Source organism: Urocitellus parryii, chromosome 12, assembly GCF_045843805.1.
Source record: "Urocitellus parryii isolate mUroPar1 chromosome 12, mUroPar1.hap1, whole genome shotgun sequence".
Classification (NCBI taxonomy): Eukaryota; Metazoa; Chordata; class Mammalia; order Rodentia; family Sciuridae; genus Urocitellus; species Urocitellus parryii.
In genome coordinates this window covers 46,135,381-46,153,374 of record NC_135542.1, presented here as the reverse complement: position 1 = coordinate 46,153,374, position 17,994 = coordinate 46,135,381, and the positions used below count along the sequence as shown (strand labels likewise).

The 17,994-nt window shown below is 45.1% G+C and overlaps 1 protein-coding gene across 1 annotated transcript; it reads right to left on the bottom strand.

The window, feature by feature from the left end:
* Window positions 1-10,137: 10,137 nt before the first annotated feature.
* Window positions 10,138-17,592, bottom strand: LOC113200914 (b(0,+)-type amino acid transporter 1-like). The gene is made up of 6 exons (XM_026414545.2): window positions 16,834-17,592; window positions 13,479-13,612; window positions 13,173-13,302; window positions 12,116-12,240; window positions 10,906-10,993; window positions 10,138-10,368 (listed from the first exon to the last, which is right to left on the bottom strand). Exons 1-6 carry the CDS (start codon window positions 17,590-17,592, stop codon window positions 10,138-10,140), a joined length of 1,467 nt encoding a protein of 488 aa, XP_026270330.2.
* Between the last annotated feature and the right edge of the window lie 402 nt (window positions 17,593-17,994).

Below are 17,994 nucleotides of genomic sequence, written 5' to 3'. Positions count from 1 at the left end.
TTTGTATCATCCAAAAAACAAAAGGCTCAAAGTAACAAATGTTTACTTCTCTCTTTACTTGCTAAGACAGAGGTGAGGTGGATGTGACATAAACCAAGCAAATGCCAGAGGTGTGTATATGTCTGCCTCTGCTCTGGGAGGTGAGAGACAGTTTTAAAAGTGGCCTTGGAGACTTCTGTGAGATGGGTCATTTCCTTAAGCAGTTTATTTGTGGCATCAGAAACTTCGGCCTTTATTTGTGTGTATTGCACAACTTCAATTTCTGCCTTTACTTCTAAAAATGTGTCTCTCTTGACTTAGTCTTTAAGTTCCAGGCAGACAAACTCACTGAACTAGCTCCACAGGAAAGACCCTCTGGCAAAAGAATCAAATAAAATGTCTCTGTCCTCCAAACCTGCTCCTCCTCCCATCTCCCTGCTCCATGGACCATAACACATCACCTGGTCACCCAGGCTCAAACCCTTCGACTCTCACTGACACCTCCTTTTCCTCACCCACAACCAAGAAGTCTGAGCTGTCCCCCTCACTTGAGTCTCAGATCTCTCAGGCCTGCTGCTACTGTCCAGGTCACCTGCATAGCTGCCCTCATCCCTCCTTTTCTTTCAGTACCAAGAGCCAGATTCTTCTTCCAAAGCACCACCTTCCTCTCCACAGCTGCCATGAAACTCTCTTGCCTTAGAATCAAGCCCAAATGCCTCACTGGGCCCTGCACTATCTGAGCCCAGATGCCCTTGCATCTCCTTACTGTATGCCTCACGAGTCTGGCTCCACCAGACTCCTGGCAGGGAGCCCAGGTCTGCTGCCAGTGCTGGAGCTCAAGCCCCAGACCTGGGCGCTGACTTCAGAACTTCAGGACTGCAGAGGTGGATGGTTCTACCCCGTCTGTGCCTTAGTCTGAGGCTCACACTGCAGAGTCTGTTCTGTGGGTGGAACCCACCAGGGTGGCCCAAGATAAATGCACTGCACATAAAAATGGAGTTGCCCACAGCAGGGGCACCAGGACCAAGGCAGTAACCTAGGGCCCTCAGGGACTTTGTCCAGCCTCTACTACCTTTCACATGGTCCCCTGGACCATGTAAGGTCCCTGCATGTGCTGAAGCCTGGTGGCAAGTGAGGATGAGCCAGTAGTTCTTTGCTGCCAATTGCTATCTTTCTACCAATAATTGCTGAGCCATGCTGATCCAATCACCTGCAATGGGAAACTAGTTCTAAAGATGTTATTTAGTCTTGGGTTCTGAAATTTACATCTTTTTCTATTTTGCTTTTATGCAATGGTTTTTTTGTTTGGTTGGTTGGATGTTTGGTTTTTGTTTGTTTGTTTGTATTGGTACTGGGGCTTGAACTTAGGGGTATTCAAACACTGAGCTACATCCCCAGCCCTTTTTTGTATTTTATTTAGAGATAGGGTCACAGAGTTGCTTAGTGCCTCAACATTGCTGAGGCTGGCTTTGAACTCATGATTCTCCAGGCTCAACCTTCAAGCCGCAGAAAAAGTATGTACAAATATGTAATTATCATGTGATTTTACACCATTAAAATTTTTACAGTGTGTGTTTATTGTAAAATGAAAAGCATAGGAACACAAACCTTAACTTAATTTCCCAAAACAATGTTTCCTAACAGAATATATTCCAAGACAACTTACAAAATGTTATTTTTTTCCTTTGATTTATTTGGGTGTATTAATAGCTTCCAATTTCCATCTACTCCACGTTACGTTCACTCCCAAGATTCCTGAGTACATAATAGATTCTGGGCCAGTAAAAAGATATATATATTTTTTAAGTTCTGAGATTCTTTATTTCACAGAAATTTTTAAAAAATATTTTTTAGTTGTTGATGGACCTTTATTTTATTTATTTGTATGTGGTGCTGAGAATCGAACCCAGTGCAACACACATGCTAGGCAAGCGCACTACCACTGAGCCATAACCCCAGCCCCTCACAGAAAGTTTTAATCCAGAGTTTTTGTAAGTGAAAAAAAATAATATCACAACACCTGCATGGTTTATATGCATTTTACTATAATTAAAACATGTATTAATTTATAGGGTAAAAAATCATGGCAAACAGCAGTCTTGAGGATTGAAGGAGGAGGAGGACTGTGATTGGACCACCACTTTCCTTTATACCACGATGGTCCCCCAGCTTTGCTTATAATAAAATGCAGCAGATGACAATTATTCATGAAGAAAAGCCAATCATACTAAGCAGTCATTAAAAAGGAGGTATGTGCTGACAATGGTTAATTTTAGGCTTTAACTTGTCTAGATTAAGGAATACCTAGAAATATGGAAAAGCATCCATAATGATGTTTCCAGAGAAGTTTAGCATGTGAGTCTGAATGGACTAGATGGAGAAAACTCACCCTCTGTGTGGATGGACACCATCCAAACAGTGAGCAAACACAAGAAGGCCACTTGCTCTCTTCCTAGAGCTGCACCTACTCGTCTCCTGTCTTGGACGTTGGAAGTCCAGGCTGTCTGGCCCTTGGACTCCAGTACTTAGACCAGCAGCTCCTCCCTGAGGCCAGGCTTTCAGTCTCAAACCCAGAGGAGCACCATTAGCTTTCCTGGTTCTGAGGCTTTCTGACTTGGATTGAGCTATGCTATCAGCATCCCAGCCTCTCCAGCTTGCAGACAGCCTATCCTGGGTCTTCTCAGCTGCTATAATTGTGTGAACCAATTCCTTAATAGATTCCTCCTCATCTCTCTGTACACATGTGTGTAATTGGTTCTGACTCTCTAGAGAACCCTGAAGAATTCCATGCTGACATAAAAGGTATTACACAAAAAGCCCTCCCAGATAAATCATTTAGGATTTTTTTTACAAAAGTGTATTACCTACTTTAAAATGGGTGTTGTATTCAGGCGTCTACATGTGGGGTTAGGATTACAGCCCTCAGTCGTCATCTGATTATTTCTTGTGTACACTGGTTTCCCTCTTTCTTGAGCACTGGTGCCTCAAGGACTAGGCTGGGCAGTTATTCCTTCTTCGGCCCACACCAAAGCAGGGGCAAAGATTCAAAAGCCCTCACTAAACAAAATTTCTTTTATAAGCATGTTTACAGAACCAGCTTTTCATCTACCAGAGGTAAAATAAGACTGTGCCTGTGGAAAGGAAGGAAGTAGGCAGAATGGTACCAGGAGGAAGACTGAGAAAATGGGCGAGGGACCAAGGACGTGGGAGGGAGGAGCCACAGAGAGGATGAGCTCACGTCAAGTGTGGCTTCATCGCCAGCTCAGCTCCACAGCCAACATCTACCTGCTGCTCAACAGCCCTAGGCAAGTGTGAGACTCCAACTGGAGGAATGAGCAGTTGGGATGAACCAGATTATGCTGCAGTAACAACATATCCCCATCTCAATGGTTCAAAATAACAAAGTGAAAGGAAATACCTGAACTCGCAGTACTGCGGCATCAAATGTGTGGGTTTTCCACACCAAGCAATTCCCCAAGTTTCTTGACACTTATTAACTAGGTCTCCTATAATTCAGTTCAGTTCTGATACCATCTACCCAGAGCAGGCACAAACCCCATGTTCTTGGCAGAGGCCTGACACTAAGGATCCCAACAAATCAGATTTAGTCACTAGCCCCAAAAGCCAAATGGAAAAGTAATGGTGAATATCAGGAAAAGAACTTTAATCCATATAGCTATACTGGCAAGACAAAGGGGACCAATATTTCCAGTCCTTTTTTCCAGAGTATTGACATGAGCTTCCAGATTATAGTTCCAAAAAGAACTAGAGATATGCACAGTGAAGCAGTCTTGGGCAAACTGTGGTCTGGTTGATCATTATCTCAGGATTAGTCAGGCTGGGCCTGGTATAAGATAAGAAAGTTGCGGCTGTCTGAAGGGACTTTGTACTCATTGCAAGATGTTTGTCAATCAGACCCATCCTTCCTAGATCCAAGGTGACTTAGAGCAAAGGAGACAGATGCAAAATGGAGGCAGACATGCCAAGATTTTAATCCTGCTTTTAGCTACACATGGACATTTCCAGGCCCAAGTGAACAGCCTAACTCCTTATTAAACCCACAGGTTAAAGGCTCAGTCACAGGAGAGACTGCCCCATGTTTGATGCCACTTTCAAGTCCCAGGTCTCTGGTCCTTTTAGCCAACTAGATTACAAATCAGGGGTTCCAATGACCCCCTCCTCATGTTTGATAATTTGCTATAATGACTTACACTTAATGTTTATTCTGCAGGATACAGGGAAGGTGGAGGAAAATGGAGCTTCTGTGCCCTCTCCAGGCACTCCACCAGAGCCCCAGCACCTCATGAAGCTCTCCAAATCCCTTTCACTTAGGTTTTTGTGAAATTTCCATTATGTGGGCATGGCTGATAAATAATTGGCCATTGGTGCTTGAACTCAATCTGTAGCTCCTTCCTCCTCTCCAGAGGTCAGGGAGTGGAGCTGAAAGTTCCAATCCTCTAATCACATGGTTGGTTCCTCTGGCAACAGCCCCAGCCTCCAAAAGTCACCTCATTAGCATAAACTCAAGTATGATTGAAGGGGCTTTTCAGAATTTTTTAAAAATATTTATTCTTAAGTTTTAGGTGGACACCATATCTTTATTTTACATTAATGTGGTGCTGAGGATCGAACCTAGTGCCTCATGCATGCTAGGCAAGCACTCTACCACTGAGCCACAACCCCAGGCCCCTAGAATTTTTTTTTAAAGGCACTTTCTCATCCCTCTGACTCATGAAGCATCAGAGGTTTTAGAAGACATGTACCTAGAACTGGGGACAAAATCCAAAAGTCCATTTCTTCTTAGATTACAGTATCACAAAAGGTTAATTTTGCTCACTGTACATGTATATGCCCATGCAGGGTTGGCTGGACATGTCATTCTTATGCAAGGACTTCATCTATATCATTCTCACACCAGGGCCCAGGTTAACAGAGCAGCCACCAGAACATTGCCAGGCACCAAAGCATGGGGAAATGGAGTGTGTAGAATATTGTTTACTGGCTCTTGAAGCTTCAGCCTAGAAGTGCAACATCATCTCAGCTCACATGTTATTGATCCTAACAAGTCATATTTAACTCCATGGGAGGGAAATGCAGTACTACCATGTTCTCAGAAGGAGACCTAGAAATATATGGTAACCAGTACTACTGAGAACTCAGACCTGGGATCTGCAGATGGAGCCATGAAATTCCCCTTAACAGGTGGAACTGAACAGGTCATGATTTTCCCTGGAAGCAGAGCAGCAATGGACCCTCCATTGTTGTTTGTATGTGCATAGGAACTTTTTAGGGGGAAGCAAGGAATCTGGTTTCTCAGCAAATGAAAAATGTAGAGAAAAAAATATAATAATGTTTGAAATTTTAACCCATGAAATTAATTTGTGTGAATCCATCTATGAAACCCAGCATCACCACCCCACCTCAACTACTAAAGAATTGGGGGCTTCAATTTGCCATAATGAAACTATAGAACCAGCCTAGGTGTCCATCAGTGGATGAATGGCTGAAGAAAATGTGGTATATTCGCACAATGGAGTTTTACTCAGCCATAAATAAAGAAGAATGAAATTGTGTTATTTGCAAGAAAATAGATGGAACTTGAGAACATTATACTAAGCAAAATAAGCCAAACTCAGGGGCTGGGGATGTGGCTCAAGCGGTAGCGCGCTCGCCTGGCATGCGTGCGGCCCGGGTTCGATCCTCAGCACCACATACAAACAGAGATGTTGTGTCTGCCGAGAACTAAAAAATAAATATTAAAATTCTCTCTCTCTCTCTCTCTCTCTCTCTCTCTCTCCTTAAAAAAAAAAAAAGAAAGTCAAAAGTTGTATATTTTCTGTCAAATGTGGAAGCTAGAGAGGAAAAAGGAAAGGAAAGGTTGTGGGGGCATTAATGAAAATTGAAGGGATATCAGTAGAGTAGAGGAAAGGTATGGGGTCAGGGAAAAGAAAAGGGGAAATAATGGGGATTGATACTGTCCAAATTATATTGCTATATTGTGTGCATCTAAAAATATGTCACAATAAGTTCCACCATTACATAAAATTGTAATGCACCAATAAAAAATATGAGAAAAAAAAAGAATTGAGTGCTTATGATTCAGAAAAAAAAAGAATTGAGTGCTTCTGAATCAGAAAAACCAGACTTTTCCCCCAAACATAAACATCCAGATACTGATGGATCACTGTTTTACTCTAAGAGGTGAGCCAGCACCTGCCCCAGATAGTTTCTAGTACTTTGTCACTTGGGGTATAGGTAGGACTCCTGTACCTTGTCCTCAAGACTCAGAACATTGTTTCCAGTCTAAAAACAAGGACAGTGATACTTCCTAAGGTCATCTGTGACCTTATGGAAAAGAAAGAACTATGATGACCATGACCTTGGAGGAACAAGAAAGTGCTACCTACTAATTTGCTGGGAAATCTCAGTTTCCCATTTGGGACCACTCCCCACTACTCTCTTGGGGGCTACAGAGGCACCTAAGGCAGAATGGGTGTGCTGGGAAAGGTCAAGGGAGATGAAGCTGCCCGCCCAGAACCTGTGCAGGGTTCTTTTCTCCACCATCACAGCAAGACTGAGAGCCAAAAATCAGTTTGTTTGGGGAAAGATGAAAAGATTGAGTCACAAAGTGAAACTCTGTCCAACTAAGGGTAGGACCCAGGGCCCAGTCTGTGCCTGGTTCTGTTGCCCACTTGTGGGCAAGCATACACTGACAGCTGGAGGGACACTGCTTAAGACTTGAAAGAAGTCCCTCAAAGAAAATTCTCAGGACAGGATCTTGGAGCTGGGGCTATGGGGAAGATGGATATGGGCACACAGCTTAAAAACATAAATGTGATTCATTCAACAGATGTTTCATTATTTTGACCCACCAAACTTTATTGATTAGCAGGGAAGTCCAAGACCATGATGGAAACCGAGAGATATACAGACACATCTAAGAATGAACCCCCACCTCACCAAACACAAAAATGAGTGGGAAATATGACTCACTACCAAACAAGTCAGGCTCAGCAAGACTCATGAAAAACATAGAAAGTTTGGTAGTAGCCCAAAGGAGGAAAAGACCAATTCCCTCCCAAGCTTTCTTGGTGGACTTACAGCCTAATTCATGGCCTCATTTGACAGGAGCTAGGTAGTACAGCCTCCCTTGCAATTTTCTTTTCTCTACAGCAGACTGTCTTGCTGAGAGAAGAAGGGACCTGAGAATTTTCTTAGAATTTCACTGGCAGTAATGTCCTTGGGAATGACACTAATCAATAATTCACAATTCAGAAATGTGATAGAACAGAAAATAAATATTTGGGTTTTGTCCTCAGTTGCTGGCACATGGTTAAAACCCTTGGAATCTCTGCAGTGATAAGAGTGTCTTTTGTATGCTAATGAGATGACAGACATTGTCAGCAAGTCCAAGGTGTGATTATAGGGTTGGAGCTTTTCAGCTCTATCACAACTTCTGGGGTGGGAAGAGTGGCTGGAGATTTGAGTTCAAGCTCCAATAGAGAAGATTTAATCAGGCACACCTACCTAATGAAACCTCCATAGAAATCCCTACATGTCAGGATTTGGAGAGTTTCCAGATTGGTGAACACATCCAGGTGCTGTGAGGAAGGTACAACAGAAAAGAACATGGAAGCTCCACCCCATCACCCATACCTTATGCATAGCTTCCATTTTGCTGTCCCTAAGTTGAATCTTTTAAAATAAACTGGCAATAGTAAATAAAGTGGTTTCTCAAGTCCTGTGAGTCATTCTGCTACCCAACCCAGATTTGGAGCCTCATTCCATGGAAAAATCAAATGTATGAGAGATGAGTACTGGGGAGAAAGAAAGGCTTTAATGAGTGACCAAGGGATGGAGAAGAAGGAGTTTTGCTCATAAATCAGTTTCTCAATTTCAGGGGGTTTAGAGGTTACAAAGGATAGGAATAATGAATGAGAGAGAGAGAGAAGCTAAAAAGGGGTAGAATATTTGTGTCTGATCCCTATTCTGAGCATAGGCGGAGATCTTCCATGATCTGGTGTTTATGGTCATAGAGGCTGGTAAGTATCTTTAACCTTAAAGGGAATGGAAAGAGAGAACTAGGCAAATCTAGGTTTAAATTAACCCTTTATTATAGTTTTGGACAAAATGCATCTATCTCAATGTTTAATAGGTCTACAATCAGAGCTGAGAAGAATCTGACATAAAAGTTAAGGAATCAAAGGAGACGTACACAATATTAAGACAAAGAAGCAAAGTCTTGCCTGTTCCAACCACCTATGGGACATCTGTAGGCCCAAGCGAAGAGTCAGTGTTCTCAGTTAAAGTGGTTCTCAGGTCCCTGAAGAGTAACCTAGGCAACTGTTATCATCAGAACGCACACATCAGAGGTGTTATCTAAGGGAAAGCTAGTGGAGGACTAATAATGTATTTCCCACCTGTTACCTTCAAAATTAGTAATTTTTAAGTCAAGTAAGAGCAAGTGTCGCTAGAGGGTTTACTTAGGTTTTTCCTCAGTAACAATACTAGCAAATTAATCCAACTGGCCCGGGGGTTATGGGAACCTATCATGTCAGAAGTGTGGGTAGCCTGGGGACCCAATACTTATTACTAGTGTCTGAAGTGAGGGCAGTCTTGTGGGATTGAAACCTAAACGTGTAGTCTGTGCTAATAGGACTTTGCACATGCTAGACATAGTGTCAACATTGAATTGAATTGAATTGTTAGACTTCCAGTCGATGTCAAAGAAATGGAGAATTAGTGATGGAGCAGACTCACAGGGTGTGGCCTGAATTTGTTGTGGCTTTTTCTTGCCATTTGCAGGCTGTTCAGGTCCAGTTTTCAGGAATGGAGAAGCTGAATGGAATTCTCCGCCCCCATCCTTTGAATCTACTCCCAAGATGAACTAAGGGCTGCACTCCCAGCCTGATTCTAGTCACTATATTATTCCTTCTTCCCCAGCTTCTCCCCCATACCGACAGATATCTCTGATCCCTTGCCTCTATTTAGTCCTGTAGCCACATTAGTCTTCTGGGGGCTAATATAGTCCCTCATTTTTTTCTTCTAAAAATTTAACCCAAAGTTGATAACCCTTCCTTGCTGCAGTCTGGCTGGGCACAATTCATGAGCCACTTATCAAGCAGAAACAAACTTTATTTTTAGAATACACGTGTACCACATGAGCTCTTCAGGAATTCCCTCAGAGCCCAACTGCCACCACCGGCTTCCCACGAGCCTCTCAACCCCCCCACTCCTCCTGCTCTTGAGGCCGATTGGCTGGGTCGTATGGGCGGAGCCAAAAGAGTCCCCCAATGAGCAGCTCCGTGGTCTGAAAGGACGGGAAACAGCCCAATGAGCATCACCGCAGAGAAGCCAATCAGCTGGCAGCTGGAAGTTTGCTGGGGCCACTGTGAGCCAATCAGCTGGAAGTTTGCTGGGGCCCCTTCGGCTGTGGCTCTCAACACTTCCTTCCCAGGAAGATACTATCTTAAGGTATCAGATTGTCTTAGAAAATAAGTCAAGGCAAGGCTTAGGGATAAAGCTCAATGGAAGGGTGTTTGTCTAGCATGTGCAAAGCCCTAAGTTGATCCCCACCACAGCACTGGAAAGGAGAGAGAGAACGGGGAAAGGAAAAGAAAGAAAAAATCTCAGAGAGGACCATTGAATGGCAGTTGGACCACAAAACAGGAATCAGAACTAGAAAACTGTAAGGGACAAGGCTGCTACACTTTTGAATTCCCACCTCCACTCCCAACCCAAGTCTTCAGGGGCCCATTTCTCAACTATCTCAATGTGTATCTCCTCATTCTTCTCGTCACAGTGCCTTTCTCTATTTCTCTGACCATACAATGGAAGAAGATCCCATATAGATTCCAGGATATACAATTCTTCAGCTCAAGTCACCACCAGAAGATGAACAGGACCACAGAATTCTCATGTCAAAATCCCAAAGAAATAATGATCAAATGACTGATGGCCTATGTGGCTGTGTTGAAGGAGCAGTTCTTAGAGAAGGAGGGCGCTGCCTGGTGAATAACCCAAAACTCAACAGCAACTGTGTTATAGCACTTAAGAGCTTACCAGAATTCTGCATGGTCAACTTACAGAGAACCTAAAACAGCCACCAGTATGAGGTCTGAAGCAAACAGGGCATGCAGAACCTGTCCAATTCCTCAGTCAATGATTTTTAGTAGTTGGAGCAACTTCCAGAAGCAGCTGCAAATGTAAGGTGGCCATCTGCAAACACCTGGGCTGGCACTGGAAGTAGATAAACAGGAAATACACCAGGAAGCCACTGAGCAGGAACAGGAAGACATATAGGAACTCCATCTGGGGATTGTCGATGATGGGTACCAGGACCAGGCAGAGAGAAGCCAGGAGCATGATAACAGGGATGAAGGTGGGAACCTGCAATGGGCAGAAAGTGGGCATTTGGCCCCTGAGAACTGAGTGATGAAGGGAGGCCTGGAAGGTGATGTGTGTTCTCTGTCTCTGTCCCTCCTGCCTGCCTTCCTGTTGCTCCCACAGGCCACTAGCTCTTCTTCCCCAGTCCCTGCCCCAACACCACAACTGGGTTAGCAGGGTAACTGTGAGGCTGCAAGGAACATTTTAGGTAGCAAATGTACACATTTGGTTTCATATAGCACAGAAAGAATGAGACCTTTCTGTGCTATATGAAACCAAATGTGTACATATATCCTCTGCATTTGTGTCCCAGTGTTCTCCCTCAGGGTCCTCCAGAGGAGAAATGGATCCCTAGCAGAATCAATGCCTTGGTATCCAGTTGGTCCTCCCTCTGTTCCCCCTCCAAAATTCTCTACCAAATAATGATAGTGGCAACCTCTTATATTCTTCCTCTGGGCCTTAATGAAATTGTGGCCCAAAAGTCTGCCTGATGTGGGAGCCAAGGGTCAGAAAAGCCCTCTGTCTATTTCCAAAGACTACCTTGTAAGTTCGGGGAAGATTCTTCAACTTAATCCGCATGTATAGGAGACAGCTGAAAGTGGTTCCATAGGTGATCCAGGATAGGAGGCTGCAAGGAAAAGTCTGGATCAGGATTTCCCTGATGGGCCCTGACTGGATCAGGAAGAAATGTTCAAAGAGAAGGAGTGTTTGTATTTTTAGAAAGTACAGCCTGGTGGGAATCTCAAAGAAACCCGTGCTCTCTGCAGGGTCCAGCACATTCATAGCAGAGTCCCCCTCCCAACCAACCTTTCCCCTAGAGTTAGTGACATTCTCTGTCACATTCCCCAATTTCCACCTGAACAGTGCCCCCAATACTCACTATGGGTTTGATTTTATTCTCACCATATAACGGCTTTATTCTTTCTCATGGGGAAAAGATAAAAAGCCTGCCTGTTACTTAGTGTTCTGAAGAGAGTTACATCAAGTTCTGTGTGTTCTGTTCCAGATTAATTAAAAAGCAAAGAATGAGAACATGTAATGCCTGAAAAATTACTGAAAACTCTCTTTGTACCCAGACATTATCGTTGCCTGCTGGTTATGTGTCTGCCTACTGACTATGCTTCAAATGAGTTCATGAAATTACAGGTGGACATCACAACAGCTTATGGCTTCTGTCCCGGGGAAATTAGTAAGGTCAGTGTAGGTCTGCGCTGAGTTCGATAGAAGTTATGTTGGTCCAGAATGCAGACCAGATTATAGGAGGAAAATCATGCCAAGTCCAAGGGCTACAAGTAATGTTAATGATGCCCGAATATGCCTTAATATTATCTTAATATCAGAGAAAAGGAACAAGTAAAAAAGAAAAAATGACAAAGCACGAGCCTTTGTCTGTCTCTGGATGAAACATTCAACTTATTGAATTTTGGGGGAAGGAGCAAGAGAAGAGAGAGCCATATTTAATTTTGGAAACTGGATAAAAGGGGCTGAAATGTATGAGCACAGCAGGGTCCCTGAGCCTGGGCTTCCAGAAGTGTACGTGTGCTTGTTTACACCCATGCATGTGTGTGAGTGTGTACACATGGAACTCAAGAAGTCTGCATGCAGTTGTTACATACATGTGCATGTATGTAAGTAGATGCAGATAGGGGCTCCAGGAAAGTACATACACGTTTCTACATCTGTGCACACATATTAGTATACACACATAGGGGAATACAGATACCCAGCCTTGGAGAATAGTTTCACTTGCCTCATTAAGTTCACAAGGATGCTGAAGTTTCCTGGGATGACCAAGACCAAAGCCACAGCCATGGTGAACATCAGGGCTGGAGCTGGTGTGAGGCGACGCACATGAACCATGGACAGAAATCCAGGCTGGGAAGCAGAGTCAGGTGTCAGGCAGGCCCCAGGAGAGCCACAGCGGGTGTCCCTTTCCCAGACAAGCATGCTCTGGACACTGGTGTGCCTAACCTAACAGCCACTGATCATTATGGCTTCCAATGTTTGGTCTCTGTGATTTACTTGGAGAGACCAGGCACAAGGAGGAAAATGTAGAGCAGGTATGGATGGATCATGGGAGGAATCTTAGATTATTGTGAAAGACTGGAATACTGCCTATCAAATATACAGTCTTTCTTTCTCCACCTCTGCAGGAGGAATACAGTTCTCCATCCATTGATGTGAGCCAGGCCATATCACTGGCTTTTGGCCAATAAAATGTGACATGGACTAAGTATTTTTGCATAGTTTGTCTCAGTCTCTTGAACCCCTGACACTTGCTCTAGGCAAAAAAAAAAAAATATGCTCCAGAAGCCACTACTGCTTTGGCCTGCATCCCTGAGATAAAAGCAGACTTGGTCCAGTGCAAGAAGAGTGACACATGAGCAACAACCAAATGTCGTAGCCAGCCCCTGGGATTTAAGGTCATCTGCTGTTCAATACTATTATTAGAGTGGAAGCTAACACAGGGACAAAAAAGCTCTGGGGGAATAGTCATTATATGCCCTCTGTGCCTCATCCTGTGGCCTCTGTACCTTTGTCATACACAAACATCCTAATCATTGACACCCTTTACCCTGCACTACCAGGACCATGATTGCCCTGCACTTGGAAGTAAAGGGATTGAATCAAAGCTGACTGGTGTGCAATGCTCGAGTCCTGCTCTCAAAAGAAAAGAGGGCCAAGTTTACTGGGGGAGTCCTGGTTTGGGCCAAATGTTAAGCTCCAGGCAGGAGAGAGTTGGCAGACCTTTCAGCAGCCCTCCTGCAGCGCCCATCACCTTGCCTGGTCCCAGACCCATCTCTCACCAAGTGGCCTTCTCTTGCAGCCACATAGCACACACGGCTGCCACTGAAGAATATCCCATTGACAGAACCAAATGTTGAGAGTGCAACAGCCAAAGGCACCATCCAGGCCCAGGACCCCAGAACTTGGTTCCTAGGACAATAGAGGGGAACTCTGTCAGCAACCTGGAAGAAGGTCACAAAGCCCCACGCAGAAATGAAGCAAACAGTATGTTCAAAGGCAAGTTCAAATACACACCAAGTGCCAAACTTTCCTCATCCTGGAACCTCTGTGGGGTGTCCAAGGGACACAGCAAGTGACTCACTTACCCCCAGCTCACAGCCACAGCATCAGAGGAGAGGATCTCACTGGATGAGAGCACTAGCAGGTAACTGATGTTGACCAGGACATACAGACTAGTGACCAGAGGGATGGCGATCATCAGTGCACACACCAGGTTCTGCTGCAGGGTCAGGAAGAGGAGGGCATGTGTTAGCCAGTGAGGTCTTTCTGGACCCCAGTGCTGAGCTTGTCCGAATGTAGAGCATTGTGCCAGGTCCTGAGGGATGAGAGTCAGATGCAGCTCCTCCATGAGCCCACAATCCCCATGGGACAGACACACATTCAGGAAGATAGGCTGGGGGCCTCATGAGGCACTGGGAAAAGTCAAAGCAGTAGAGGTACAAAGGGGTTGCTGGGGTGGGGGAGAGACAAAAACATCACCAAAGCATCCAAAATAAGGAGGACTTTATGCTAGGCTCTTCTTGCATAGAAGAGATTCAAGCAGGTGGAAAGGAGAGAGAATCTTGGCAGGGCAACCATGGTAGCCAACTACAGAGAAGAAGACAGGAAAGTTAAAGATCCTAGTCAGGCATGGTGGTACACGCCCATAATCCTACAGACTCAGGAGACTGAGGCAGGAGGATCACAAGTTCAACGCCAGCCTCAGAAACTTAGTGAAGCCCTAAGCAACTTAGTGAGACTCAAAAAGGGCTGGGGATGTGGCTCAGCGGTTAAGCACCCCTGGGTTTGATCCTGGGTTTAAAACAAAAATAGATCTCATGAGTCTGTTTTGCACTAGATAGAATCCTCCCCTAATTAAGCATCTGCCACTGATTAGCATATCTTCTCCTCTTCAGCTTTTTTTTTTACAAAAAAAGGCAATTTCTAGACCTCTCTGCCAAGGTTGAGGTCAGCCAGCAGAAAACCTTGAAGATAGGGATGGGAGAGTGAGCCTGAGGACATTGAGGATGGAGCTATCATCTCAGGACCAATTTCAGGTCCCCGAGGCTGGCCTCAGTAATGGAACTCTCCTCACTCCTCCTTGTGTTTCCTTAGGACACAACATGCCCTCCCCTTTCTGGCCTCCAGATTCATTTTCATATTGCTTTTATGGAACTATGTAGGCACAAAACACATCGCACCTTTGAGGCAGTGGATCTTCATATGGTGCAGGTCCTTTCTCAGGTCCCTTACAGCTCTAAAACCTGGGAATCTGGGCATAAAAAGAAATTGCCCCAACTACAGCATGAGCATTCTAGTCAATTCTTATCACCCCAGTGCTGCAATCTGATTGTGCCTAGGTCTAGACAAGGCCACCTGTAGCAAAGGTGATCCAGGGTTGTCCCTCCCCTTGTGGGAGGCCCTCAACAAGGTGAGCACCCAGCATGTATGACTTAGCCTCACACATAGTAAGAGGCAAGGAGCCTGGTATGCTTTTACACTTGACCTCTCCCTGGGCAGCCTTCCAACAAGGAATGAACTGTGATAATGTCAGAGCCCTGAGGTGTGGCCTGGATAGGATTCTGGCCAAGATATCACAAGAGCAGAGAGATCTCCAGATTCATGCTCAGATACCTTAATTCTTCATACAAATCCCTGGGAATTTGAACATAATGCTATCTTATTGGGGAGAAAAAGTATGAAACTAACAAAGATTCTCCTAATATGTGCTTTAGAGGGCCAAGTTAGAGTTAAAACAGAATCTCAAATGCCAGCATTCAGAAGACCTGCTTAGATTTTTGTTTTTAAAAACGTTCATCAAAAATGTTCTGAGCCAGGTGCGGAGGCACACGCCTGTAATCCCAACAGCTCTGGAGACTGAGACAGAATTGTGAGTTTAAAGCCAGCTTCAATAACATCAAGGCACTAAGCAACTCAGTGAGACCCTGTCTCTAAATAAAATACAAAATAGTGCTCAGGATGGGGCTCAGCGGTCGAGTGCCCCCGGTACAAAGAAAAAGAAAGAAATGCTCTGATATAGCAGGGATCAGCAGACTATGGCCATGGACCCAATCCAGCCTGCCGTCTGGTTTTGTTAATAAAGTTTTGTTTGAATACAGCCAAATTCCTTTGTTTTCCTGTGGCTGTTTCCATACTACCACAACAGGATTCAATAGTTGTGACAGAAACGGTATGACCCACAGAGTCTAAGATCTCAACTTTCTGATTCTTTATGGGAAAACTCTGCCAATCCCCACTGTAAGCATGGGAGCTTGTCTTACCCATCCTTAGGCCCTGTACCATTTCCCTAGCTCAGCTCTGAGCCCAAGACCTGGATTCAGAGAGAGACTGCTGTCGTTGTGATATGAAGGAGTCAACCCATGAATGCCTCTGTTCTGAATGCCTCTGTTCTGAAGCCCTCTGCCCATCTCAGAGCCAGCCTGACCACATGCTATCCATTCCCCTAAGAGCTACAACTGCACAGCTGTTTAAGGCACTCAGAGCCCAAGCTTTCTCCATGGGTCATGACACCACTGATACCTGAGAGCCATCTGAGGAGGCAAAACAGCTAAAATGGCTTAATTTTACAGGCAAAGAACTGAAGTACAAGAAATTATATGCAAAAATAAAACTTAAGTCCAAAGTTTTTCTCTGTCTCCCCAACTCACTCTCTCTCTCTCCCTTTCTTCCCGCCCCTCTCTCTCTCTCTGCCCTTAGACTTAGGTCTCCAAGATCTTCTTCTCCAAAACTCCCCTCAAGAGAGCCTTGCCAAGACTCAGAAAGTTGCAGTGGCCTCTGAGCCAGCCCAGTGGACCCAGGGCAAAGGCTTTGAAGTTCTCATTCTGTGAGAATTTAAAACCCCTTCAAGGGAAAAAGAAACCAAACAAATAGCATCCTCAGCAAACAGATGTAGAACAAAAACTTAACATCCACAGTACCCAAACATCCAAATGCTCCGCGTCTTGAGGTGCCCTGAAGGACTAATCAGTTCCAGGTTCATGAGTGGTGTGAGCAGGCAGCACTGGCTTGTTCTCTTGTCCCAAAATATGCTATAGCCAGTAGTGTTTCCCAGGCTTCAGCTACTATGAATTATCTGCTACAATGTGCTGGAAAGAACAATTCAGGAATATTGACCATCAAGCATGACCTCTTCCTAACAATTTGAAGTCAAAATAATGTCCCCTCTAAACCTCAGTTTTCCCATGTGAAAAAATGGATGATAATGCCTACCTCACAGGTAGGAAGACAAGACCCTGGGTATCATAAAGTTCTCTACTTTCTTGAGAGGTCATTATTTAGACAGTGAATTGAGCATTCAAGTCTCACAAGTGCAGGATGGAAACCCTTATTTCTGGCTGGGTTATTTGTGAATTTGGTCACCCCAAATTTAAATAATCAGAACTTAAATAGCTGGAGCTGTCAATTCAGAGATTTACCCCCAGAGTGGCAACATGGACTCACCTGTGGATTCCTAAGTTCCTCCAACATATAGTTGATGCTATTCCAGCCTTCAAAGGACCACAGCCCCTGGTAGAAAGCCATGCCCATGCGCCCTGCCTGCTGCGTTGTGTTGTGGAAGGCAGACAGAAGGAATTCTGTACGGGCATGGCCCTGGACTAGCACCACAACCCCACCCACCACAACGACCAGCAATGAGAACACTTTGGCAGCTGTGCATACATTCGTCAGCATGGTGGCCAGCCGGGAGCTCCAGAAGTTGACCAGCATCAGCAGCAGAATGCAAGAGACAGCCACACTCTTGACTACAGCCTGGGGAACTGAGGGGCAGCCAGGGTAAAAGGGAGCCAGTGCATACTCAGCAAAACTGAGAGAGATGGCAGCCATGGAGGCTGGTCTGCCCACCAGCACAAATATATAGACGTCCAGGAAGGCTGGCAAAGAGCCAAATGTCCGCAAGATGTAGACATACTCTCCCCCAGATTCAGGAACCAGGGCACTTAGTTCAGCATAGCACAGGGCACCCAGCATTGCCAGGAGACCACAGAGTGCCCAGATCACAAGACTGGCCCCAGGGCTGCCCGTGTAGACCAAGACCCCCTGTGGAGACATGAAGATGCCAGAGCCAATCATACAGCCAGCAACCAGGGACACAGCGCTCCTCAGACCCATCTCCCTTCTCAGCAGAAGTCCCCGTGCTCCACTGCCCGACTCTTGCCCTGCCACCTGAACTCTGCCATTTCTTTCCTTACGTCTCTCCATCTCAGAACTTCAACAGACACTACCACGGTAGTGATGAGAGGCACTCACGTTGGTGAGAGGCCACAGTTCTGGTACTTATTTACAGGCTTCCAGAAGGAGTTAATGATTATAGCACTGGAGAGCATCTGAGCCAGCGTTCAAAGAGCCAGGGTGTGGTTTAGAAGGAGCTGATCCAGGCAGCACCTGTCTGACTGGGACCCCCAGACAGGCAGTCTGCAGGAGCTGCTTGCCAAACAGTCCAGCAGAGCAAAAGAAGTCAAGGAAAGAGAGGTTTTAATGGAAACCTCTGTTGCTGGCTGAGGGTGTAGCTCAGTGGTAGAGCACTTGCCTAGCTAGCATGGGGAAGAGCCTGGGTTCCATCTCTCACACTTCAAAAAGGAAAAGACATAAAAGAAATCTGTT